Below are 22,091 nucleotides of genomic sequence, written 5' to 3' on the forward strand. Positions count from 1 at the left end.
TAACAATGCCTCAGTGAGCGCCACAATCTTAATACATCGAAAGATCAAATTTTGACTCTCCCCCTGCCGGGCCAACATTTCCCGCGGCCTGGACGCGACGCATGTAGGCCAGCCTGCGACAATAGTGCTAACATACTACAGACAGTGTCGAACAGAAAGTAGTCTTCTTCAAAATCTGATTGCTTGAATCCATGAGCATTAGCTAGATAAGACAAACCGGAATGACATGGTGCATTGCAGCATTAGAAACAAGAAGGCTCTTTGGATGAGTTTCACCCGTCTGAGACCATGGTCTCGCATCAAGACTTGTACGCAAAGGGCAACTAACTCGCAGGCAGGCATCATCCACCTCCACTGCTCATCCCACCTTGCTTCAGATAGTCCCTCAAGCTCAGGATCCCCTGCACATGCGCGTGTGTCAGTGCACAGCCCTCCTCCTCGGCCAGCAGGTGCGCCGTGCGGAGGACGTTCTTGATCTGCCGGCCATTGAGCTCCAGCGCCGCGAGCCGGTCCAGCTCATCCTCCGAGAATGGTTTCGTATGGCGTTGTTGGGCGAGGAATTGACGCCAGATCTGGTGTCGCGATGCGAAGGTGAGCTCGGGGTAGCGGATGGACATGTGGATCCGCGATTCGAAGGCCGGGTCGATGTGCTCGGCGCGGTTGGTGGTCAGGAATAAGATGCCCTAGATTGTGAGTCTGTTAGTTTTTGTGTATCTTGTTTGGCTGAATCCCTCGCGGGTCAGCCGGACACACCTCGTAGTACTCTAGCAGTCTTAGGAATATCGAGACGAGCTCGTTCCGTTTCAGATCGAGGGTATCGCGCGCCTCCATGAAGACGTCGGCCTCGTCGAGGAGAATGATCGCGCCCCATCGGGGGATCATGGTGAGGACGTCGCGGAGGGTGTTCTCCACGCGCTCGGGCGTGGTGCCCAGATCGCCCGCGCTCAGGACATACAGCGGCACCTGCATCACCTCGGCGACGCTCTCGGCCGTGAGGGTCTTGCCGACGCCCGGCGGCCCGCTCAGGAGCATGATCACCCCGCGCCCCTTGCCGTGGATCACGTCGTCGAAGGCGTCGCGGCTGCGGGCCTGGGCGCGCGCAAAGCCCAGCACGAGGTTCTTCAGGTCGCGCTGCTCGTGGGGCAGGACCAGGGCGTCGAAGGCGTGCGCGTCCCAGACGATGTCCTTGACCCCGTCGACGAAGAACGCCAGCCACCGTTTCTCTTGGAGGGCATAGCCCCGGACGATGGGCGTGGCGATCAGTCGTTGGTCATCGGACAGGTTGGTGGTGGTGGTGCTGCCGCCGGCGGCGGCGGCGGCGATGCGGTCTAACCCGGTGATCTCTTCTTGTGCGTTGAAGTTGTTGTACGCTTCCGTGTCGATCACGATTCGCCCTTGGATGTTGAACTTCATCTGGCGGTTGAGGACGGGGATGTAGCCCTTCGCTAGGCCTTTGTATTGCTTGTAGTGATATCCCCGGTACCCTTCCCAGAGCTTGCCCCGGGCAATGAGCTCTTCGCGAATGCGGGCGTGCTCGCTGTGGTAGGCAAGGGGGAAGCTCGAGAGGTCTATAATCGGGGCGGTGCCTTCGTAGGGGCTGAGCGTGAATTCTTCCGTCTCGTACCCAAAGCCCTCGCCATCCCAGTCGACGTACTGGGCTGCGATCTCGAACGCGCCGCTTCGCTTATCGTAGCTGCCGGATTGGAACCGGAAGGCGCGCTGGCGCCCGTCGACTATCCTGATGATCGGAGCGCCGGGCTCGAAGATCGCCCACAGCAGGTCGTGGGTGATCACCTGGTTCTTGACGAGGTCGTTCTTGCGCGCAATGGTCTCGCGAAGCTCCTCCTCGAGGATCCGGAACAGAAGCTCCACGTGGGCTTGGGTGGTGGGATCATCTTCGCGGGCCCGCGCCTGGCAGAACTCCTCCCATCGGTGGACGAACGGCTGGAACGGCTGGTGGAACTCGAGGCGGTCGAGGCTGGACGTGATCCCGGGGTAGCCCGTCAGGAGGCGGGCCAGAAACCCCTTGAGGGGCTGGCTTTGGACGACCACGGAGTGGATCTTGAGGTTCCGCTTCCCGTCGTAGCATTTGACCTTCCGGACCAGCAGCACAAATCTGCCGGACAGGGACGTTTCCCCCGGATCGAGGAGGTCCGTGGGCGGCTCGCGGGTCCAGGAGGTGCGGCCCCTCTCGTCCGGAGCGGTTTGGTACAGCACGTGGGCCTCGCAGATGGAGCCAGGTTCCGCTGCTTCTTCGGTGGTTTCGAGCTTATCCATATCACCTAAGGAAGAAATATAATGCTTCAGCGGGCTTTGCAAGTTTCATGCTCAGGGGGCTCCACGGATACTCATACCAGAGGGAAGAGGAGCCATTCTGGGCTGTGTTAGCGAAACGGGCGAGGCGTATGTCGGATAACGGGAATGGAGAAGTGAGCTGAGATTGAGATGGTGAGGTTGGCGGTTTATATGACCTTCATCAAACCCTGGATTGTATGACTGACTGATGACTGGCGCCAACGGCGGTATGAGCCAGGAATCTGCGCGGTTTGTCCGAGTAATTAGCCAATCCAGGCTCCCATTTCCATAACCTAGGTAGCCATCTAGGTAAGTTAGGCACCAGCAGGAGGCAGACCTTGGAAGCCTAGAATGGGGGGACAGTGGCGTCTACTAGGTACTAGGTAGACAGACTTCAGTGATCCAAGCGCCCAATAGAAGATAGAAGAAGCACTACTTACTGAGGTGTTCAGTGATGAAGGTGTGATGAATGCAGCTAGGTGAGGCTATCTGAGAGGAAGACCAAAAGGACTAAGCTAGGTGGGTATACTAGGGAGTAACTGGGCGGTGAGTAGCCTGGCTACTCTGCCACTGAGGGAAGGCTGAGAGGCAGATGAGAGGCAGATGTTTGCTTAGTGCGCGAGGCTACCTACAGCTACCTACCATCATAACACCAGTGAGTCATCGATGAGATGAGATGAGCAATTGAGCCTCGCAGGGTCTCGGTCTCGTCCCACGCCTGGATCGGTCTCGATATGTCCATGTCCACGGTTGTTGTTTGCGCTGGGCGCCACGCGTATCTCATATCCTTCATGCAAGAAAGTACTGCACCCAATTTCCATTCCTATTGCTATGATTATGATGCACAAAGTCATACCCTATCCTCAAGCAACGACTACCACAACCAAGCCCAGCATCTAAGCACCCGCCTGCAGCAAACCCTGAGCAATCAACTCAGCCAACAGGTTAACTGTCGTATTCCTCTGCAACAGAACAACGAAGGGGACGTCGACCTCGAAGGTCCGGAAGACAAACGTCCGAAACTCGGCCGCCAGCATCGAGTCCAACCCAAAGTCGCCCAGGGGGCGATCTGGATCCAATTCCGTCTCCGGGAGGAGGATGAGGTTGGAGATCTTCTTCGACACCACCGCGCGCAGGACAGGGAGCATCGACTTGGGGTCCTGGTGGTCGCGGAGCAGCACTGCGCGCGCGATGTCCGCGGGGAGATGCTGCGCCGCAACGGTGCTGTGCTGTGTCTCGCCCGCGGCGCGGCGACGGGCGAAGGATGCCGTGAACAGTGCCGCTCGTGGATCGGCGAAGACGTGGTTGTCGCCCTCGAAGCCTCGGTCGCGCTGCTCGTGCAGACCGATGAACTCGACTCCAGTGAGGAGGTGGCTGCCTGCCAGATGGTCGTAGCGGGAGTCCCACGTTGGGGGCCTTTGATTCACGAGTGCCAGGTTCATGATCTGGAGGAGCTCGTCTTCGTTGATGGGGTGGATGCCCTTGCGCTTCATCAGGGCCTCAATGTCCGGGTGTTCGTGCAGGTACCCGACTTCCGAGATCATGCCGTAGCCGATCGAGATGGCCGGTAGTCCGAGGTGGTTGCGGTACCGCGCGAACGCGTCTAGGAAGGCGTTGGCCGCGCAGTAGTTGCTTTCGGTCGCCGTGCCCACGGTGCCGGAGATGGAGGAGGTCATGACGAAAAAGTCTAGCTGGGAGTAGCTTCGCGACAACGCATGGTGAAGATTCCATGTGCCCTGCACTTTGGGCCCCAGGGTCGTGTGCCATGCACGGTGGGACATTTCACTCCAGAGAGCCTCGCTGAGCGCCATGGCGGCCTGGATGACGCCTCCGATGGGACAGTCTGCCGCGGCTGCGACGGCGCGTTCGACATCCTCGTACCGGCACACATCGCCCCGGATCACGGTGACGTGGGCTCCTTGGGCCCGGAGATCGTCGACCATGTTCTGTGCCTCGGGCTTGTCGGTACCGGATCGACTCATGAAGATGAAGCGGCGCGCCCCGCACGATATCATCCACTTGGACAGACTGCGACCGAGCCCGCCCAGGCACCCGATCATGAGGTAGCACTTGTGGGCACTGAAGGCTGTCTCATACTTGGACGGGATCACCTTGATCTCAGTGCTCGGGTCCTGGAACGACACGGTTACCTTGCCCAGTCGCGTGCCCAGCGAGAAGTGCCTGAACGCATCGGTGATATCCGACGCATCAAAGGTCTTGATCGGGAAACAAGGTTCGCAGATCTTGGAACGCACCAGATCCAGACTCTCCGTCAGGAGGGCTTTCCAGAGTTGATGATGGGCGGACTTGGTGGAGAGATAGAGGTTGGACAGGTCGAAGGCCATGAAGGAGACGTTGCGGCCGAATGTGGACATGTCCAGGACCCCATGGTCGAGGATGTCACGTTTCCCAATTTCGACGAAGCGGCCAAAGTCAGCACAGGCTTCGAAGCTGCTGCGCAGGAGATCCCCGGTGAGCGAGTTCAAGACCACGTCAACTCCCTGACCAGACGTCGCTTCCATGATGGCAGGCAGGAAGGAGGAATTGCGCGAGCTGAAAATATGTGCGGGATCCAGACCGTACTTCTCAACCAGGAATGACTTCTTGGACTCATTCCCGACAGTGGCGAAAATCTATCTAGTGACTCAGTATGAATGACCCAAATAAATGACTACTGACTCTCCAGCGACCTTACCTTGGCTCCGAGGTGTTTCGCATATTGGATAGCCGCAAGTCCAACTCCTCCGGCAGCGGAATGAATGAGAACAGTCTTGCACCGAGTAAGCCCCAGATTATGCGAGATAAGCAAAATCGACAGCACTTACCTCTCCCGGCTGCAAATGCGCCCGGTACTTCAATCCATAAATGACAGTTGAGAAAACAATCGGAATCGTGGAGGTCGTCTGCACATGATGCGTGAGCCTTCTGCGTGCGTAAATAAGGGACAAGAAACACCTCACGTACCGTGAAATCCTCCTCCTTGCGCAACTTCGACACGGCCCAATGTGGGAAGCGCTCGACGGTTGCAAAATGGCCAGGGGCCATTGCAACGACACGATCCCCGGTCTTGAACTCGAAAACATTGCCGCCTACCGCGGTAACAACACCGGCACATTCGCACGAACACGATGCATCTTTGGTGTCGACCTTGGCGCTGATAGCATACAGATCCTATGTTTCTCGTTACCGATCTCTCTTTTGATATTGTCTTAACCAGCGCGGTGCCTACCTTAGCGTTCATACCGACGCTTTTCACGCTAATTTCCACATAGTCCGGATGCAAGGCCGTTGGGTGATGCTCCTCCTGCACAAAGTGAATCGTGTCCATCTGCCCCGGGTCCTTGATACCCAATTTGCAGCCTCGAGCGGTTGATAGAGGGAGGTCAACGGTGTCCCTGTTCTGTTTGAGACGGAAGGTCTCGTTGAGGCGCTCGTCTGCCTCCCAGCGAGAGATATGGAGGACGCCGTCCCGTTGCGCGAATTCGAAGTCCGGTTCCGGGTCGTGGATCAGTCGGTCCAACACATGAACAACATTCCGTAGAGTGTCAGCAGCAGCAGCAGATGATGATGAGGTCGATGATGTCTCGCCGCCCACGTCGAGAACCGCGAATTGGAGTGAAGGTTGCTCGAGCATGAGCGCACGGGAAAGTCCCAGAACGGGCGCGAAATCGGGCCTTTCTCCCCCAATGAAACCGCCATTGACAATCCATACAATCTTCGCCACGCGATCGGTTATGCTCTGGAGCTGTGCCAGTTCATGCTCGTTGATCGTGGTCAGCAGAGGCTGCTGCTGCTCTAGAGTGGATACGACGAATGAACGGTCCGGAACGGTCGCGGGGCTGACCTGGGACAAGCCAATGATGTTGACGACAGTTCCGAAATGTCCTTGTAGGGTCTTTTGAAGCTGTAGATCCAGGGGCGTAATATTGTCATCTCGGGTCACCTGTACCTTGGTTAGAAATCAGACGTGCTTGGAGGTAGTCAAATAAGATAGGAACTTACCACGATTGTCGGGGGTTTATCTGCCTTTGCCTTCCTAGCAAGGCTGCCGAAAGTCGCAACTGTGACAAGGGAGGAAGTTGTTCCTTTAATGATATCCGTCCAAGTGATAGCGTCACTGGGTGGTACATCCCCTACCGCGATGACAGTTGCTCCTGGTGTAAGTCTGCTAGAAAGAGCCGGCGTCCAACAATCAACCTACCACATATCAGTCTCCAGTCCAACTCGCGAAGCAGTAGTAAACATACCGAGGGGACAAGGACTATATCAAACTTCTTGTCTTTGGGGATCCCCGCTGGACACTCTGAGTTCTGCTCGTCTGCGGTCACTGAAAAAACCTCCTCGCCTACCAGATCGCCGTCCGCAAGGACGCCACGATAGTAGGTGTTATACCTCCTGAAAGAGGAGTCAACTCGTAGAAGCCCATGAACAGCTTCTGCTATTTGGCTTTCGTCGCCGAGTTCGAGGATGTTGCTGTTACAGCGCTGGTGACAGGCCAAATCCAAGGCACAGGCCAGGCGCAGCACGCTCTCATCAGGCAATCCCCTAGACCTGTAGCTCTGTACGAATCGGTTCAGGTACTCGTCAAGGCCCCGGTTGGTTAGCGCCGAGAGCGCGGGCTTCCATGCCGCTCGCACGAGTGGATTGCGTTGCTCAGGGGCTTCCGTGTGTTTGTTCCCTTGGTAGGCGATACAACGAGCTTGACTCATTCTGACCAAGACCTGGCCAGACGAGTTGAACAGCTCCGCATCGATCTTCACCGTTCCAAATCCTACACTCTCTGACTTGGTGTCAATGCACCACGGTTTGTCGGTATCCATGTTGAGGGTCGACGGAGCTGCTATGTAGACCGAGTCCATCGCGACCGGGACCGTCGCTCGGAGCTTGCTCACCCAGCCAGCAGTGGTTGCAACGAAAGCCGTCTGCAGCATCGCATCAATGGAAATTGGATGGGCGATGTATTGACCGAGCGGGGTACCACGCTGAAGATGTGTGGTGGCCGCTGCTACGTGCGCCGCGCGCGCACGGTCTCTGAAGACCTCCTCCATGACCGCGAACTGGGGACCCCAGTTGAGCCCTTCTCGAGTAAACTTGTCATACCAGACACGGACCGCATCTTGCTGCATGTTTGACCTGTCGAGCTGGATGTTTCGAGTAATCCGTGGCGAGGCTTTTTCCGCTAGGCGAACGGCCGCGTTCATGTGCAAGGTCGCCTGGGAATCACTGTCAATCGAGAGCACACGGAATCTCCACCATTTGTCAGAACTTGCGAGGCTGGAAATGCTCATTGACTGCATCTCGGTGAAGATCTCCACCGTAGACTTTCTCTCCGGGTCCATATCGAGAGCCTTGATGAAGTTCAGATCACGAAGCTCTACACCCGGACAATCTTCCAGCTGCAGACCTGCAACCTGGCACATCGCCTCCACGGCCATTGCAATATATGCCGCGGCAGGGAAGACCACTGACGGGCCCAGACAGTGATGCGTGAGCCATTCGGTCTCATTCAGGTTCAATATATTTCGCCACGTCACCCCTGCGGTGCTCCCCCCCACCACTTGGGATCCGAGGAGATCGTGCCGTGGATATTTGCGGTGGCGGAACTCAATACTAGCGCGAGGCTCAGACCACAGTGTGGGAGCGCTATAATCCCAAGGATAAGGAGGCAAATCAACCAAGACATGCGGCTGAGGTCCATCGGCAAGCATCTTACGGTATCGAAGCTCATCGTGTCCATGCGAAAACAGTGAGCCGACAAGTTGAAGAATAGTCAACGAAGCATCTTGGTGACGGATGAGAGCGGAATCATAGATATAGCGACATTGTTCGAGGGTGGAGGCAGTCTGCTTGATGGGGAGTTGTAACGCCGAGTGCGGACCCAGTTCTACCAGATGATAACTAGTCTTCGCCAAGATGGTCTTGATAGCTTCATCGAATCGCACCGGAGATTCGAGATTTGTACGCCAGTAGGTGGGCGTCCCGACTTGACTCGTGGTTACCGGCCGACCAGTGACGGTAGACATCATGACCACTGATGTTGCCGGACCATCGACGTCTCCAGTATCGAGCCCGTTACTGTGGCCATTAGTGGCCTTATCCCAGTAGTGCTGAAGTGAGGCCTCATATTTCGGACCCAGAGCCTTCATATGGTGCGAATGATATGCTTTGCCTCCAGTCTTTAGTTTTCGAGCCCAGATGCCTCTCTCTTGGAACACCGTGAGCAGAGAATCCACGGCCACTGTATCCCCACTTACGGTGATGCTCTCCGGCGAGTTTGCACATGCGACAGTTACAGAGTCTCTCAACGCACATTCCTCGATGATCGCCGCGGCCGGATCTTTCCCAAGTCCCACAGCAGCCATGGAGCCCTCGGCGGGATCGTCGGCGACAGCAGCTCCGCGGAAATACGATGCAAGGATGGCTTGCCGGGCATCGATCGCTCCGGCCGCATACGCCGCTCCGATTTCGCCGGAGGAGTGGCCCACTACCATCTCTGGTAGAGCACCCCAGTCTTTGAGAAGATTCGTTAATGCAATTTGCACCGCCGTGCACAGGGGCTGTGAAATGTCCGCGGCGCTCGTATCGCACATTTGGTCACCGCGCAAAAGGCCCTCCAGCGTCCAGGCGGGCGCATCTGGAGGATCAAGAGCTTGGAGGCACGAGTCAAGATAACCGATAGTCTTTCTAAACACGCTGTTCTGGCTCAGAAGCTCCTTCCCCATTCCAGCCCATTGTGCGCCCTGCCCGGTGTAAACGAAGACCAACGGCAATGGTGCGCCTTCGCTGGCCGACTCTCGCAATTTCAGGTTCGCCACATTGACTCCTTTGGTTAGACTCGCTTGGGATTCGATGAGAAAGCCGCGAGCAGCCATCCTAGAGCGATGGCAGCTTAGCGTGAAAGCCAGATCTTTGATCTGAATAGGATGGCCCGACTGAGCAGCGGCGAAATCAGCCAAGTTACTGGCCATATGTCGAAGAGAGGTCTCAGACCGAGCCGAAAGAGGTAAGAGATAGAGCCTGTCCTCTGTATTTCCCTCTACCGGCGAGTTCCCACCGGCGCTGGTCAGTTGGTCCGTCGGTACTGCTTCCAGAATCGCGTGGCTGTTTGAGCCTCCAAAACCAAAGGAGTTGACCGAGGCTCGCGGGACGCGGGAGACCGGCCATGCTTTGTTGGCAGTAACAATATCGACGTTCCATTCCTTAGTTCGAATGCTGGGGTTGATGGCCTTCACCCCGACCGTCGCGGGGAGCAACTGATTCTCGAGCGCAAGAGTGACTTTGATCAGGCTCGAGAGACCGCTCGCTCCTTCGCTGTGACCCAGATTCGGCTTGATGCCCCCAACCAGAGTCGGCCGCCCCGTGTGATGATGAAAGATCTCGGATATGGCCTCAACTTCAATAGGATCACCGACCTTGGTGCCGGTTCCATGCGCCTATCCGTTATCAGCATCTCAGCACGCCCCAGCGTTCGGAAGTTTAAGCTTACCTCGACGTAGTCCGTGTCTCCTGGATCCAGACCTGCCCGGCGATACGCTGCCCGAATGACGGCCTTTTGCCCTTCCACGCTGGGCTGGACAATGCCTGGTGTTCGACCATTCCTGGAACATGAAGGAATAAACATTGTGGGCTGGCGACTATGCGATTGGGGAACTTACCCATTGACCGAGGTTCCTCGAATAATGGAGCGAATGGGATCTCCATCTCTTAGGGCATCACTGAGCCGCTTCAGATAGACGGCCGACACCCCCTCAGCTCGACCGTAGCCGTTGGCCGATTCGTCAAAGGTATGACACATGGAGTCTGGCGACAGGATGCCGGCTTTCACGGCAACCATCTGCTGCTCCGGCGACTGGATAAGGTTTGCGGCCGCCACCACGGCCGCGTCACAGTCGCGGGCCTCCAGGGCCAGACATGCCGAATGCAGGGCATACAAGGAGGACGAGCACGCCGTGTCCACCACATGCGACGGGCCGCGCAGGTCGAAGCAGTGGGTGATGCGATTCGCCAGCACGGTCAGGCCCGACCCTGTGGCACTGTACCGGGAGAAGTACTCGGGATCTTTGTACTGCATGTTCAGGAAGTCGTTGGTGAAGTTGCCCACGTAGACGCCGGTCTTGGAGCCCTGGACCCTCTCCAAGGGCATGCCGGCGTTCTCGAACGCCTCGTAGGTCACCTCGAGGAGCTTCCGCTGCTGGGCGTCCATGGACGTGGCTTCGAGGTTGTTGATGCCGAAGAAGGCGTTCTCGAACGCTCGGATATCCTCCTGGATGAAGTATCCCCCCGTCGAGTTGATGCTCCCGGGTCGTTCGGCGTCCGGGTGGTAGTATGCTGCGGCGTTGTAGCGCTCGCGTGGGACGGGGCCGTGGCCCGTCTCGTTCCGTACGAGCAGCTCCCATAATTTGGATGGCGAGGACGCTTGTCCTGGTAAGCGGCATCCTGAAAGTGCAAGACATTGCACAAGTTAACCTAGACCGATACACGAGTGAGAAAGGGGAGCTGTTGTTCCTCCTACCTATGCCCACGATGGCGACTGGTTCACATTGGCGCGCAGGAGTCAATTCTGGGTGCTCCATTGTAGATCGTGATGGTTGCTAAGTACAGTACACAGTACATGCACCTTTCTGTGGGAAGGAGAAAAAAGAAAAAAAGTAAAAAGTTTAGGGGACGTGCGCAAAGCTCCCTCCCCATCTAATCGATCCTTTTGATCAGAGCGCGCGGGGGCCAGGGGTATCTATGTGATGTGCCGTCCCGAACCCACCGTACTTTTCGTTCCAGCCATCACTCGTTAGCATGAGGCCAGCGGCAATAGCCAAGATGAGGGGGCCGAAATGTGGGAACGTAGCAAACACGAGGAGGGAGGCGGAGGACAGAGAGGAAGGGCGAGTGTGGATTCCAAGTTGCGTGAGGATCACGGATGGTTTGCCAGCGGCACTACTAAGTAGGATTGTCTCACGGATTGGTCACTCACTAAGTTACCTTAGGTACCTGTAGTCTATGTGCCAGTGGAATGTATCGTACTGTAACGTACTAGGCAAGTAAGGTGATTACCCGTGACAGTACGGGAACTCTAGCCCTAGCCGGGGTCCCGCCTCTCCCGTCGCGGGTGGCGGAGCAGACTTTCGGATGCCGATGTGGTCTGAGTCTAAGTTGACTATGAGTATCTAGCCCGTGCTGGTCGTGCGTTTTGCCAGCACAGTTCAACGTGATAGGTGAGTGGGTCCTTGACTGCTGCTCTGACAGGGATTCGCTCGAGCCGAGGTTACTGTCTGTATCTATTGTTAAGCTAGTGTAGTGTGAGTGAGGGGTTTCATTTAGACTTGTAAAGTCTAGATCTACTTAATGTTACCCGTGACCCTTCCGAAAGTCGCCCAGATGGGCTTGAATTACTGTACCTTTCAAGGTAATTCCTATAGCCATATACACTTCATTTTGCCATAAACCTTTTCCAGTCGGTTGTTTTATCAGAAATGATCAGATACATTTAAGTTCCAGATGCTGGAAAGAACACCTATGGCCAAAAGTCCACATTTGATGATACCCTTCCCTCATTTCCTTGCACTCGGGGCAGGGGATAAATAAATTACCTTGTGTAACGAAATCTTTCCGCCCCCAATGTTAGATAGATTAAATCATGCAGCCATGCCACGGCACTAATCCTGCAGAGTGCCAGAGCCTCGCCTTCTGCCCCCTACATGGGAGGGTTAATTAAGTAGTAGTCTCGGAACAGGATGGCCATGTTCAGTCAGGCTGATTTCTGATCGGCTTCCCCCTTTTTTCGTCGAATGGCTTCGGTTTATGAGCTCCCTTCCAATCCGAGAGAGAGAGAGAGAGAGAGAGAGAGAGAGACGGTAGACAACATACGATGTCTTCTGCAGACACCGATGGCAACCAGCAACCGGGGCTCATTGCCTTCTGTGTGGTAATGCTCACATTAGCTATAGCCTCGGTCGCCCTCCGCTGCTGGTCCATCTGGAGCTCTCACACTCACAGGTTTGGTTATGATGATGCCTTTGCCATCCTGACTTTGGTGCGGATCGTCCTCCCCATTTTCCACGAAAGAAAGATTGGACATATCAGCTGAGTAACTGACCGACCCCTTGAATCGTTCTAGCCCTTCATTATTGCCGAATCGTCCCTTATCTTCTACTGGATCTCCCTGGGGTTGGGTCGTCATATCGCCACATTACCCGTCAGCCATCAACTCGCGGGTCCCAAGATCATCTTCGCGGCCGCCTTCCTGTACGATGCCAGCATTACCTTCCCCAAGTTATCGGTGCTCTGCTTCTACCATCGGATCTTCCAACGGGGCGGAGGCCCCTGGGTCCGCCCGACACTCGCAGCGGTGGGTGCCCTGTGCGTCTTCTGGCTGATCGGGGCGTGGCTGGCCACGGCCTTTCAGTGTACACCCGTACGAGCCTCGTGGGAAGCCGTGGCCGGTTCGAAATGCGTCACGCAGTGGAAGTTCTTCACGGGGACCGCGGCCCCGAGTGCCATCCTGGATTTGATCATCCTGCTGATCCCGCTGCCTCTGCTCTGGTCGTTGCATATGACTCGGGCGAAGAAGGCCATGCTCATCGGCCTTTTCATTTGTGGGTACTCGTGAGTGCTCCCTCCCCTTTGTCAGAAGAAGGGAGAAAGTTTTCAGTTGGTCTAACAATGGCCGTGTGTGCTCTTAGAGTGGTCGTCGTATCTGTCGGTCGGCTCATCACTCTTCTCAAGGCGGGATCGGCCCTGGAAGCCGATCTCACCTGGACCACCATCGAATATATCTGTTGGGTGCAGTGTGAAGGCCCGATCTCGCTCATGTCGGTCTGTCTCCCGAATATCACGGATCTGGGGCGTCGCTGGCTCGCAAGGAGCGGACGAACACAGCCGCTCCGGAACAGTGCCTTCTCATTATCTTCATCCGCCAGCAAGCCAAGCAATACGGCGGAGTTGCTGAGTGGCAAACGATCATTCCATCCTCTCGGGGAAGTAGCAGAAGGAGTAGATCGAGAGGCCATCCTCCTGGACAGCGGTGGCCCACAGAGAACCCCCAAAGATAGCCGGCATCACATTTATGTGAACACTACCTTCGAAGCAACACGAGATAGTGTCTGACTGCGGAGATTGCCTCTGCCTTTTTGTTGGGTGTTGTGACAGAATCTGCAATCCTTGGAGCGAACCATCGGCTGGTTCGATGTTTTGACATTCTCTTTGGCGGAACGGTGATACTCGTCAGGTCGTATCTAGATATGAATACCTATACTAGCAGACTAGCAGGTCAGCGGCGAAATGGCTTGGCAGCTGGCAACTACAGTACAGCACAAGTTCCTGTTCGTACCGATCGGAAACGCCTTCGATTAAGCCAATTTCGAAGACCCTTGGCAAAAGGTGAAGGAGCGTTTCAAGCACTATGGCGGCTCTAGTAAGATGCGGCTTTGGTCGGGGGACGTGGATGAGTGATGAAGTCAGCTGCGTGAGGATATCTGGCCGAAGAACAAACAACATGGGCGTGGCGAGCGGTGAGCAGCCTGGCTCGAGAGGCCTTGGGGATTGCCATGTTGGGGAAGGGGCTGCGGATCCGACCCGATCTCGCCTTCCCCTCCTCCTCCTGAATTCTGGAGATGTCTGCATCCTCATGTCCTTTAGCAATCTTGTAGCAATCTTTCCCCCCATCTCTTAACTTGGGGTTCATGGCCGTGTTGTCATGAATAATCATGGTAGAGAGTATATCTTCAGTCCAAGGTAGTAAGCTGTTATCATTGAATTCATACTATCGTTGCATGCTGACGGCTACTGGCTACTATGGCTACTATGGCTGAGAGATAGTAAGTTGGTGGTTTATACCTTCTTCTTCCCACATATCACACTCTCCTACCGGTCGCATTCTCTGTTTTGCTCTCTCAACATCTACTCCGCCACTTGCAATTGCGTCAATAGGTCCGCCTGCACGTCCTTCAAGAACTCCGTCATCTGTTCAGGGGGGTGGAAGGCCTCGTTGTACACCAGCCGAAGGGTCAATTGATCCCGGAACGTCCAGACAAAGACCACGCCCTGGCGCGACAGCATTTCCACTCCGACTCCAGCATGGGTGATACTGAACCCACGCCCAGGGATGCCATACTCGCGCTGCAGATATTGTTCCATGATGCCCATGCTGCTGATATCGATATCGCTGGGAGGCTCCTCTGGCGTGGGCAGGTTGCGAATGACCTCGACCAAGGTGGAGGCATACTCGCGGTGGCCCTGAAGATAATCGCTACTGATCCCTTTCTGGTACTCGGCCTGGTACTTGCGGGCCATCTCCTCCCAGGTGTTGGAGGCAGGGTCCACGCGGGCCAACCAGCCGGAGGTGAATAGCGCGGCGGCCATGGCCGGGGTTGAGTAAGGCGGGGGCAGGTACGGGCGCAGCGACTGTTTGATGGTGCTGGTGTAGTGGCGGCCCTGGTGGCGGTGGTCGGCGATGGCGCGGCGGAAGTTGACGGCGGCGAGACTGGCATGCACCGCCGCGGTGATGCTGACCCCGCGGGCTTTGGCAGCGGCCACGGCGGCGGCGGTGATGGCGGGCGAGCAGCGCAGCTCGGCGGCCCGCGTACACGAGGGTACCGTCGAACCGTCCCCCAGATACGGCACCCCCATCGCCCCGGCCGCCAGCGCAAACGTCCCCACCGCCCCGTGGGCAATGGCCTTTTGCTCCTCCGTCGCCGAAAGGGGCATGTTGCCCGCTTCCTCCACGGGGGGCGCAAGCCGCTCTACCTCCGATCCCCAGGAGAAGGCCTCAAACGCGTCTTCGGGCCGCAGCTGCTTCTTCTTCTCCTCCTCCTCCTCTCCGCAGTGCGAGGCCATCAGGTCCACCAGTTGACCCAAAAGAAGGAGGCCGCCCACTCCGTCCATCCGCCAGTGTGCGCTGTGCAGGAGTAGTTCACCGGTTTTGGGGATGTAGTACAGTCGAGCGTCCGGAGCTGGGGCAATGCGACGTATTACATCGTCGGCGCACTGGGCGTCGGCCTCGACGGAGAAGGTCTCGGAGGCCCATTGGCTAAGCGCATCGGCCGAATCAGGCACCGTGTAGACGAGGTTGGCGTTGGAGGCGTCGGGATGCGCAGCCAGACTTGGGTGCTGGAAGCGCAGATGCAACCAACTGTAGCGGATCAGGGGCGGGAGAAGATCTGCGGTCGCAGAATCCCCATGAGGTTGGATGGCGACGGTGTAGTTGACGGCCCAGTGTTCCCGACCCAGGGGGTGGCCAGGGTCACTGACTAACTTGATAAAAGTCTCATTGGGGCCTAGGGGCCGTGTGAAGGTGTTGGGCGAGTCCTTGGCTGCAGTCCACGGCATGATTGAAGCGATGAGAGAATGTGATTGCTGGGTGATGAGGAGTGGCGACGGCTGCTGCTGCTGCTGCTGCTGGCCATGGCAGGGAGTTGAAATAGCCCTGAGTGCAATGGCGGGCAACAAAAACGATGACTTGGAGACTTGGAGACTAGGATCAATTGGCTCGCTCGCAGCATTGATATCTGGCCGTATCATGCAATGACCAACAATGGGAAGCTCCGCTGCCACGGCTAACCCCTCAATCCCAGTCTTCTTCGATTCCAGCAAGTCTCCGGTCGATCCTTATAAGTTCTTAGACACCGTAAGCACTAACACTCAGCGCTAACGGGACGGCGTACGCGCTAACAGTATGTGAAAAATACGTACAGTAACTTACGATGCACTTACCATGCATGACCCCATTACAGTCACGCTAGAGCCTCACGCATTGAATGATTTGGGACTGCAAAAGTACGTACCTCGTAGGTAAGAGTCTTGAATATGTGTTCAACTATAGTGAAAGTCGGCGAGTCAATCGACTGACCAATCTGCTTAAATCCCATACTCACCACTCAACACCAAAAAAATCAATTTACTCTACATAGCCCATAGCCCCCCAATATGCAGGTCGAAGGTGTCGCGCTGGTCTTTGGTGCTGGTACATACGTCCTCCTTTTCGATGACCATGGATCGAAACTAAACCAGATCACAGGAAGTGGCATTGGGCGCGCAGTCGCCCACACGCTGGTCGCGCAGGGCCTCACCACTCTCGTCTGCGCCGACATCGATCTCGCTCACGCCCAAGAAACCGCCGAGTCCAGCTACGAGGTCTTCGCGGAGCGACGGCCAGCCTACGAGGCGACCGCTTACCAGGTGGACGTGCGCGATGAGGCGCAAGTGCAAGAGGTGGTCGCCAAGACGAAGGACCGGTATGGCCGCATCGATATCTGCGTAACGACTGCCGGGGTTAGCCGAACTCCTCATATTTGCTGTTCCATGTGCGAAATCATGATTGACTACTAGCTAACCACATATCACTCGCGACAAAAAAAACCAAAAGACCCCCGCTGCCAACCAGACCGCGGTTAGCGACATGAGCCTAGAAGCGTATCGAAGCATGGACGAGGTGCACAATATCGGGTGCTTCCTGGTCGTCCGCGAGGTGATCCGGGCCATGGCCAGCCAGAAACCGATCGAGTCGATTACTGCCGGAAGGCGAAGAAAGCCAGCCCGGGGCTCCATCGTGATCTTAACCTCGCTGGCCTCGGAGGGGGCATTCTTGGGTGTCGGCAATTACATTGCCGCCAAACACGCGGTGAAAGGCTTGGTTCAGACAGCTGGTGCGGGTTCCCTCTTTTTAAATGTATCTCTTTCTCGTGTTGGTGCTGACACTGATTGAACTGGAACCCCAGCCCTTGAGAACGCGGGCAACGGGATCCGAATCAATGCCGTGGCGCCCTCGTACGTGTCCGGACCGATGATGGAGCAGTTTTTGGACCAGGCGCCGGCCGTCAAGGCGGCGATGCTGGGGGATCTGCCCATGCGACGGCTGGCGGACCCGGAGGAGGTGGCGGATGCGGTGGTGTTTCTGGCGTCGCCGGCGGCTAGCTATATCAATGGCCATACTTTGGTGGTGGATGGGGGGTCGTCGTTGCAGTTGTCGAACCAACCGTTTTCGTGATTGCTACAGCTTTGGAAACTTCGAGTTCAAAAGCTGTCGGGTATTCTTAACTCCTTCCGTGGCCGCCCCCGGGTTAAGTACGGCCGCAGATTAGGCACCTCGTGACTCGATGTTGCAGATGGGTTAGAACCTTTGCCTTTTGCGCTTTATCAGCAACCAGCTACCAACCAGCCTTGGTCAAGATGTATGCATGCCTCTACAGATGGTCTGCGGTACGACAAATGCAAATTTTTGACTCCGAGCGCTTGGCCAGTCTCGACGACTGTGACATCAGCCTCTTGCTTTTCGTATCATTCAAGATGATGGCTTTCCATCTAAAAAGCTCTCGTCGATGGTGCCAGAACACATTCGTTCAGAGCATGTGGAGTGCCTGTGTAGGGATGGTTGCCTAGGATAGAAAGTCCGGATGTATGGGCAATGTATTAGTTATGACTGACTATATGAACATCCAATCGTCAATCCAACGTCGAGATGACCCTTCCGTAGCTCGACGGGCCCAGATCTTCTCAAGCACTTTCAAGGCATTCGTCACATTGTGACAGCGCCACAGTGTCCACAGACTTTCTAGCACATCAGTGATGACTGCCCTTTGAGACATGGTTTGCGCCTCGGGGCCAATGACAAAGGCAGGCCACAGGAGTTCTTTGAGATGGACATCCGCCGGATCCACGGATTTGAGATGGTGAAGGGCCGAATCCAGTGATTTGTTGGCTCTCCCTGCGCTCTTGAACACATCGCTTTCGAAAGGAACGGGAAGAACTTGCAGCGCGTACATCTCGACTGCCGCGTGCCACACGCAGGCAAGTTGATATCTCGGCTTCATGTCATGTGGTGGGTTTCCGCATCCGCAACTGCCCAATGCATCGGAGAGAAGTTGTGCAGATGGGAGAAAATGTGGGCCAATAAATCCGGTGGCGTTTCGTGAGATCTTGAAGCAGCCGCATTCGCGAGGGAGATCACGTAGAGAAGAGGCCAAGGGCACCCGGTCCATGTCTGGGACTCACAGCGCTTCAAGATGTCGAAAGTAGGGGACCTCGAGAAGAGCGGCTGCCAAGGCTGTTTGGTTTTCACAAACGTCGACCCTATGATTTGCAAACTGGAACATGGACTTAGTGACCGCGGCTTGGCCAGACAAGGCTGGACTCTACTTACACGGCGTAGCTTGTGTCAAAAGATTCGGCCATTTGAGGCAAGTCGGCGGCCGGTGCTCCCTCCCTAGAGGGCGCGAGGGATAAGGTGCGCTTTGGCATCACTTCTCTCAGTCCACGAAGATGGTATCGCCAGGTATCTCGTCCCGAATCCATGAGCTCAAACCATATGGACATTATCATGGATGCAACGACACCGTCCGGATTACAGGAGTATCCCGCATATCCTTCGCTTCTCAAGAACCTGAGAGTTCGCTGTTTGTGGTAGAGAGAATCGTGATATGCTGGGATCTGGTACGATTGTGATACTTGTACCTCATGCTGATTTGGCTTGTATGCCATCGTTCCTTCTTTGCATTGAGCCGATGCAATTCGGAGGGTTAGATGGAGAGCTGCCACGGACACCACCGCGTGGCACAATGCCGGACAGGAGGGAATGAATCGGATGGACTCCTTGAACAGATTTGCGCCCTCGAAATCATATAGCACCCACTCCTGACAACACTGTTGCTCAACTGACCTTCAATCAGTCCAGGACTCACTGGGCTCAGGCACTCAACTTACAATAAGCAATATAGTCTCGCATTGACGGCGACAAATCCTGCAAGCCGGGGTCATTCAGCACTCTGCTGAGTGAGAGGTGTTGCTCTCGACGTGGCAGTTTCTTGCCCGTCAATTTGCCGCGGCTTGCCACACTGTCGGTCCATCGCAGAGGCTTGTCTTTGCTGTATCCCAGACAGGGTCGCTGCGAAGATGTGCATTTGCCACAGTGCGGGAGGGCTCGATCGCACTTCAGGCGCTGGCGACGACAAGTCCAACATGGAACATCGGCACAATCCACAGCAGCGGCATTCATACTCATTGAAATCCAGAAGTCTTTGGTGGTCGAGTCGTAAGAAAAGTGAGAGTTTGAGTTCTCCAGCTAAGTTTTGCACCTACCCATAAGTTAGTTATTACTACCCATACATAACCAGTTCGATCATAGGTAGCTCGCACCATTCCTAAGAAGGAAGCCAAGACGCAAGTCCCGGGTTTCCACATTCGGGGAAACAACTTACGGTGGGCTACGGAGTTCTCGGTATTGAATCTGAAGTCTACATAGATACGAGGCATTCGTAGAATAAAAGAATCCCTATCAAATCACCTGCCTCGAGGATCTGCATTTTTCTGATTCTGAGGTCGACCAAAATGCCTATAACCCTTCCGGTACCACCCCCCTCATCCTCTCCAGAATCCCCATACTCCGTTCCCCGCCATCTTCCGGGATAACAAACCAAGCAGGCTTGGATTCCAAAAAGATATGCTCTCCGACCGTCTCCGGCACCTTGCCTTGAGAGTTCCTTTCATCAACCGTAACAGCCACAATGCCCACCTCGTGTGATTTGGAATGGTAGACCATCGTCATGGGACTGCGGCAGTCACCGCAGATCGTGCGAGTGGCATACTGGCTCAGATTGATCTCGACCAGACGGTCGCTCCGGGTCCAGTGGAAATGAGACGACTCCACGTTCGTGAATGCTGCGAAGGGAGCGCCGTGCAGGAGGCGGCACATGCGGCAGTAGCAGTATGTTAGCCCGTGTAAGGGGGCGGTTGTGGCGTAGGTGGTTTGTTGACAGTAGCAGCTTCCAGAGACGACGATGGGGTCCGGGGAGCGGTTGGCAGTGGAGGTGGAGGAGGTTGACATGGTGGATTGTGCTGCTGGACGGTGCTGTTTATGGTGAGGTCGGAGGAACCAAGGCAAGGCTATCGTGCAGGGTTGTGACACTATGGAGAAGTCTGCTGGGGGGACTTGCGTGATCTCTGCTGCAGTATAAGTAGATCAGTTTTTAATTGTAGATTGGTAAGCCAAGGGGGCTATATTATACTTCCAGATAGATAACTAACTACGAAGTATGACATCATCGCCCACAGACGGGTGGCATACTCATAGCACGCAGAAGGGGATTGATCACCACGATAGCAAATGGGAGGCTGGCTGATCAGCAGAATGATATATGTGAGGTCAATCAGGCTGAATTATAGATGTAGGGTGATTATAGGAGAGTGTAAACCAATCATCAGCAAGGCCTCGATATCTAGTCAAACGACTGGTGGAACGAGTGACGCACAGGCCTGCTTCTTAACATCTTATGCTCCAATCACTCTGCTCCTGAGATCCATATCAACAAATGTCAACATTTTCTATGGCCCGCTCTCCTGAAACTTGCTCGCACAGTCTCTCGTCAAAAAAAAAAACAAAAAAAGAAAAAACACCAAGAAATGAAATAAAAGAAAATGTCGTTTTACCATCTCCTGCAACAGTGAGTGAGGATCTAGCCCTTGGCAAAAGAACTCCAAGAGCCACATATATTCACATTTGCAACGCCGCCAGAAAAGGATGCGTGTACGTGATCTGCGTATGACGGGCGTTCAATTGAGCCTTCCTACCTGAGATTGCACACAGGCATATGCCTTTTGCATCTTGTGGGCCTTGAGTACTACACAGGTCTTTCAATCTATCCAACCTTCAAGTCCAGATCTACTTCGTCTGGTCGTTGCAGCCCTTGGCCCTGCCAACACTCCATCTCTGTAGTGAAAAGCTTGCCCTGAACCTCCTTTCCATACATCGGATGATCTCTACCACGCCTCCAGCGACTCTATCTTGTTTCAATCAACCAGGCCTCTTCATCGTGATCGGCCCTGAAGTCATTTTCGAATACATAAGCACGCGTCTCACAATTGTCCCATCCAGTACCCGGGTGGCGATATGCATCCCCCCGGTCGCCCGTAAGGTAATGCATAAATCCACCGTGTGACACGAGAACAATCTCCGCATCGTCATCCCCATTGGAAACCAGCTCCCGTAATGTCGCCCGCAAAAACAGTCGAGCATCGCGGGCGCGAGCACGGATCGCATCGTTGCTCGGACTGTAGCGAGCTCCAGCCTTCTTCTGGTTCCAGCCATCTGTCACCAAAGAGAGGTCCACCGGCCATTTCTCTTTTCCCACGATGCGTCGGAGGATTTCTGGGTCCGAGCCAATGTCGCACGGGTCACTTGACGTTTCTTGAGCGTCAGGGAAGGCGAGAATCCTTTCGGATTGGAGGGCCGACGTCAGAGCTGGCTGGAATACCAGAGCTGCAGTTTGAAGCGCCCGGCACATCGGTGACGACAGGATAAGGGAGATTCCCGACTGGTTACGGAAGGCGTCTTCACGGAGCGATTCACATTGATTCTCTCCAGTCAGTGACAAACGTGGGTCAGGGATGGTATAGCAACCGCCACCGACATTATGGAAGCCTTCCCCATGGCGAACACAATGGATGACTGATAGCATTTCCTATTCAGTTCCAAGGTCAGTAAAGCAATAAGTAGAGTTTGCAAGATTGCAAAAGCCCTTACCGTGATGCTGGGGCTGGACGTTTTGTTGGAGCCAGGACCTTTGCGCTAGCAGCCGGTATAGATTCTCGCTTGGTGGACGTTAAGTTTCACTCATAGTACAGGCTCAAGGGCAGACAAGTGTGATGTGTAGCGTCAATGCCCAAGGGAGAATTCTTATCTTTGCTCATACGTGATTATATATCACTACTATGTAGAACTATACGCTATGTGCCGAGGGAACATCGAATAACTGATTAAGCCAATCACAACTCTCCTTTGCCCCTGCCTTTTTTAAAGTGTCCAGGTGGCCGCG

At 55.2% G+C, this 22,091-nt stretch overlaps 9 protein-coding genes across 9 annotated transcripts; 2 read left to right on the plus strand and 7 right to left on the minus strand.

The window, feature by feature from the left end:
• Positions 1-159: 159 nt before the first annotated feature.
• Positions 160-2,865, minus strand: BO72DRAFT_198525 (ATP-binding protein). Its single transcript, XM_040939577.1, has 5 exons — positions 2,736-2,865; positions 2,633-2,664; positions 2,355-2,537; positions 754-2,282; positions 160-683 (listed from the first exon to the last, which is right to left on the minus strand). The coding sequence occupies exons 3-5, from the start codon at positions 2,371-2,373 to the stop codon at positions 342-344; spliced, it is 1,890 nt and encodes a 629-aa protein (XP_040798707.1). The 5' UTR covers positions 2,374-2,537; positions 2,633-2,664; positions 2,736-2,865; the 3' UTR covers positions 160-341.
• Positions 2,760-11,238, minus strand: BO72DRAFT_450555 (type I polyketide synthase). Its single transcript, XM_040945279.1, has 10 exons — positions 10,808-11,238; positions 9,951-10,731; positions 9,782-9,893; positions 6,543-9,728; positions 6,298-6,492; positions 5,525-6,238; positions 5,260-5,466; positions 5,121-5,198; positions 4,991-5,065; positions 2,760-4,928 (listed from the first exon to the last, which is right to left on the minus strand). Exons 1-10 carry the CDS (start codon positions 10,866-10,868, stop codon positions 3,192-3,194), a joined length of 7,146 nt encoding a protein of 2,381 aa, XP_040798708.1. The 5' UTR covers positions 10,869-11,238; the 3' UTR covers positions 2,760-3,191.
• Positions 11,239-12,160: 922 nt separating this feature from the next.
• BO72DRAFT_344545 (uncharacterized protein) lies at positions 12,161-13,140 on the plus strand (the record flags this gene model as incomplete). Its single annotated transcript, XM_040940647.1, has 3 exons — positions 12,161-12,322; positions 12,407-12,894; positions 12,972-13,140. Coding segments are annotated over 3 exons (819 nt in total), but the record flags the coding sequence as incomplete, so codon positions are not given.
• Positions 13,141-14,016: 876 nt separating this feature from the next.
• On the minus strand, positions 14,017-15,848 carry BO72DRAFT_450557 (uncharacterized protein). Its single transcript, XM_040945280.1, has one exon. It carries the CDS (start codon positions 15,805-15,807, stop codon positions 14,188-14,190), a length of 1,620 nt encoding a protein of 539 aa, XP_040798710.1. The 5' UTR covers positions 15,808-15,848; the 3' UTR covers positions 14,017-14,187.
• A 267-nt stretch (positions 15,849-16,115) lies between these two features.
• Positions 16,116-17,272, plus strand: BO72DRAFT_488098 (SDR family NAD(P)-dependent oxidoreductase; the record flags this gene model as incomplete). The annotated part of the gene is made up of 4 exons (XM_040948022.1): positions 16,116-16,249; positions 16,304-16,557; positions 16,652-16,931; positions 17,004-17,272. The coding sequence occupies exons 1-4, from the start codon at positions 16,213-16,215 to the stop codon at positions 17,270-17,272; spliced, it is 840 nt and encodes a 279-aa protein (XP_040798711.1). The 5' UTR covers positions 16,116-16,212.
• Positions 17,273-17,586: 314 nt separating this feature from the next.
• BO72DRAFT_498918 (uncharacterized protein) lies at positions 17,587-18,047 on the minus strand (the record flags this gene model as incomplete). Its single annotated transcript, XM_040948808.1, has 2 exons — positions 17,587-17,660; positions 17,738-18,047. 2 exons carry the CDS (start codon positions 18,045-18,047, stop codon positions 17,587-17,589), a joined length of 384 nt encoding a protein of 127 aa, XP_040798712.1.
• Positions 18,048-18,091: 44 nt separating this feature from the next.
• Positions 18,092-19,282, minus strand: BO72DRAFT_498919 (Zn(II)2Cys6 transcription factor; the record flags this gene model as incomplete). The annotated part of the gene is made up of 3 exons (XM_040948809.1): positions 18,092-18,368; positions 18,425-18,935; positions 18,985-19,282. 3 exons carry the CDS (start codon positions 19,280-19,282, stop codon positions 18,092-18,094), a joined length of 1,086 nt encoding a protein of 361 aa, XP_040798713.1.
• Positions 19,283-19,580: 298 nt separating this feature from the next.
• BO72DRAFT_450562 (GFA family protein) lies at positions 19,581-20,425 on the minus strand. The gene is made up of 2 exons (XM_040945281.1): positions 20,286-20,425; positions 19,581-20,223 (listed from the first exon to the last, which is right to left on the minus strand). Exon 2 carries the CDS (start codon positions 20,102-20,104, stop codon positions 19,613-19,615), a length of 492 nt encoding a protein of 163 aa, XP_040798714.1. The 5' UTR covers positions 20,105-20,223; positions 20,286-20,425; the 3' UTR covers positions 19,581-19,612.
• A 490-nt stretch (positions 20,426-20,915) lies between these two features.
• Positions 20,916-21,919, minus strand: BO72DRAFT_479382 (histidine phosphatase family protein; the record flags this gene model as incomplete). Its single annotated transcript, XM_040947578.1, has 3 exons — positions 21,800-21,919; positions 21,120-21,737; positions 20,916-21,056 (listed from the first exon to the last, which is right to left on the minus strand). Exons 2-3 carry the CDS (start codon positions 21,732-21,734, stop codon positions 20,916-20,918), a joined length of 756 nt encoding a protein of 251 aa, XP_040798715.1. The 5' UTR covers positions 21,735-21,737; positions 21,800-21,919.
• Positions 21,920-22,091: the final 172 nt, after the last annotated feature.

The sequence above is a fragment of the Aspergillus fijiensis genome (assembly GCF_003184825.1).
Source record: "Aspergillus fijiensis CBS 313.89 unplaced genomic scaffold BO72scaffold_46, whole genome shotgun sequence".
NCBI classification, from domain to species: Eukaryota; Fungi; Ascomycota; class Eurotiomycetes; order Eurotiales; family Aspergillaceae; genus Aspergillus; species Aspergillus fijiensis.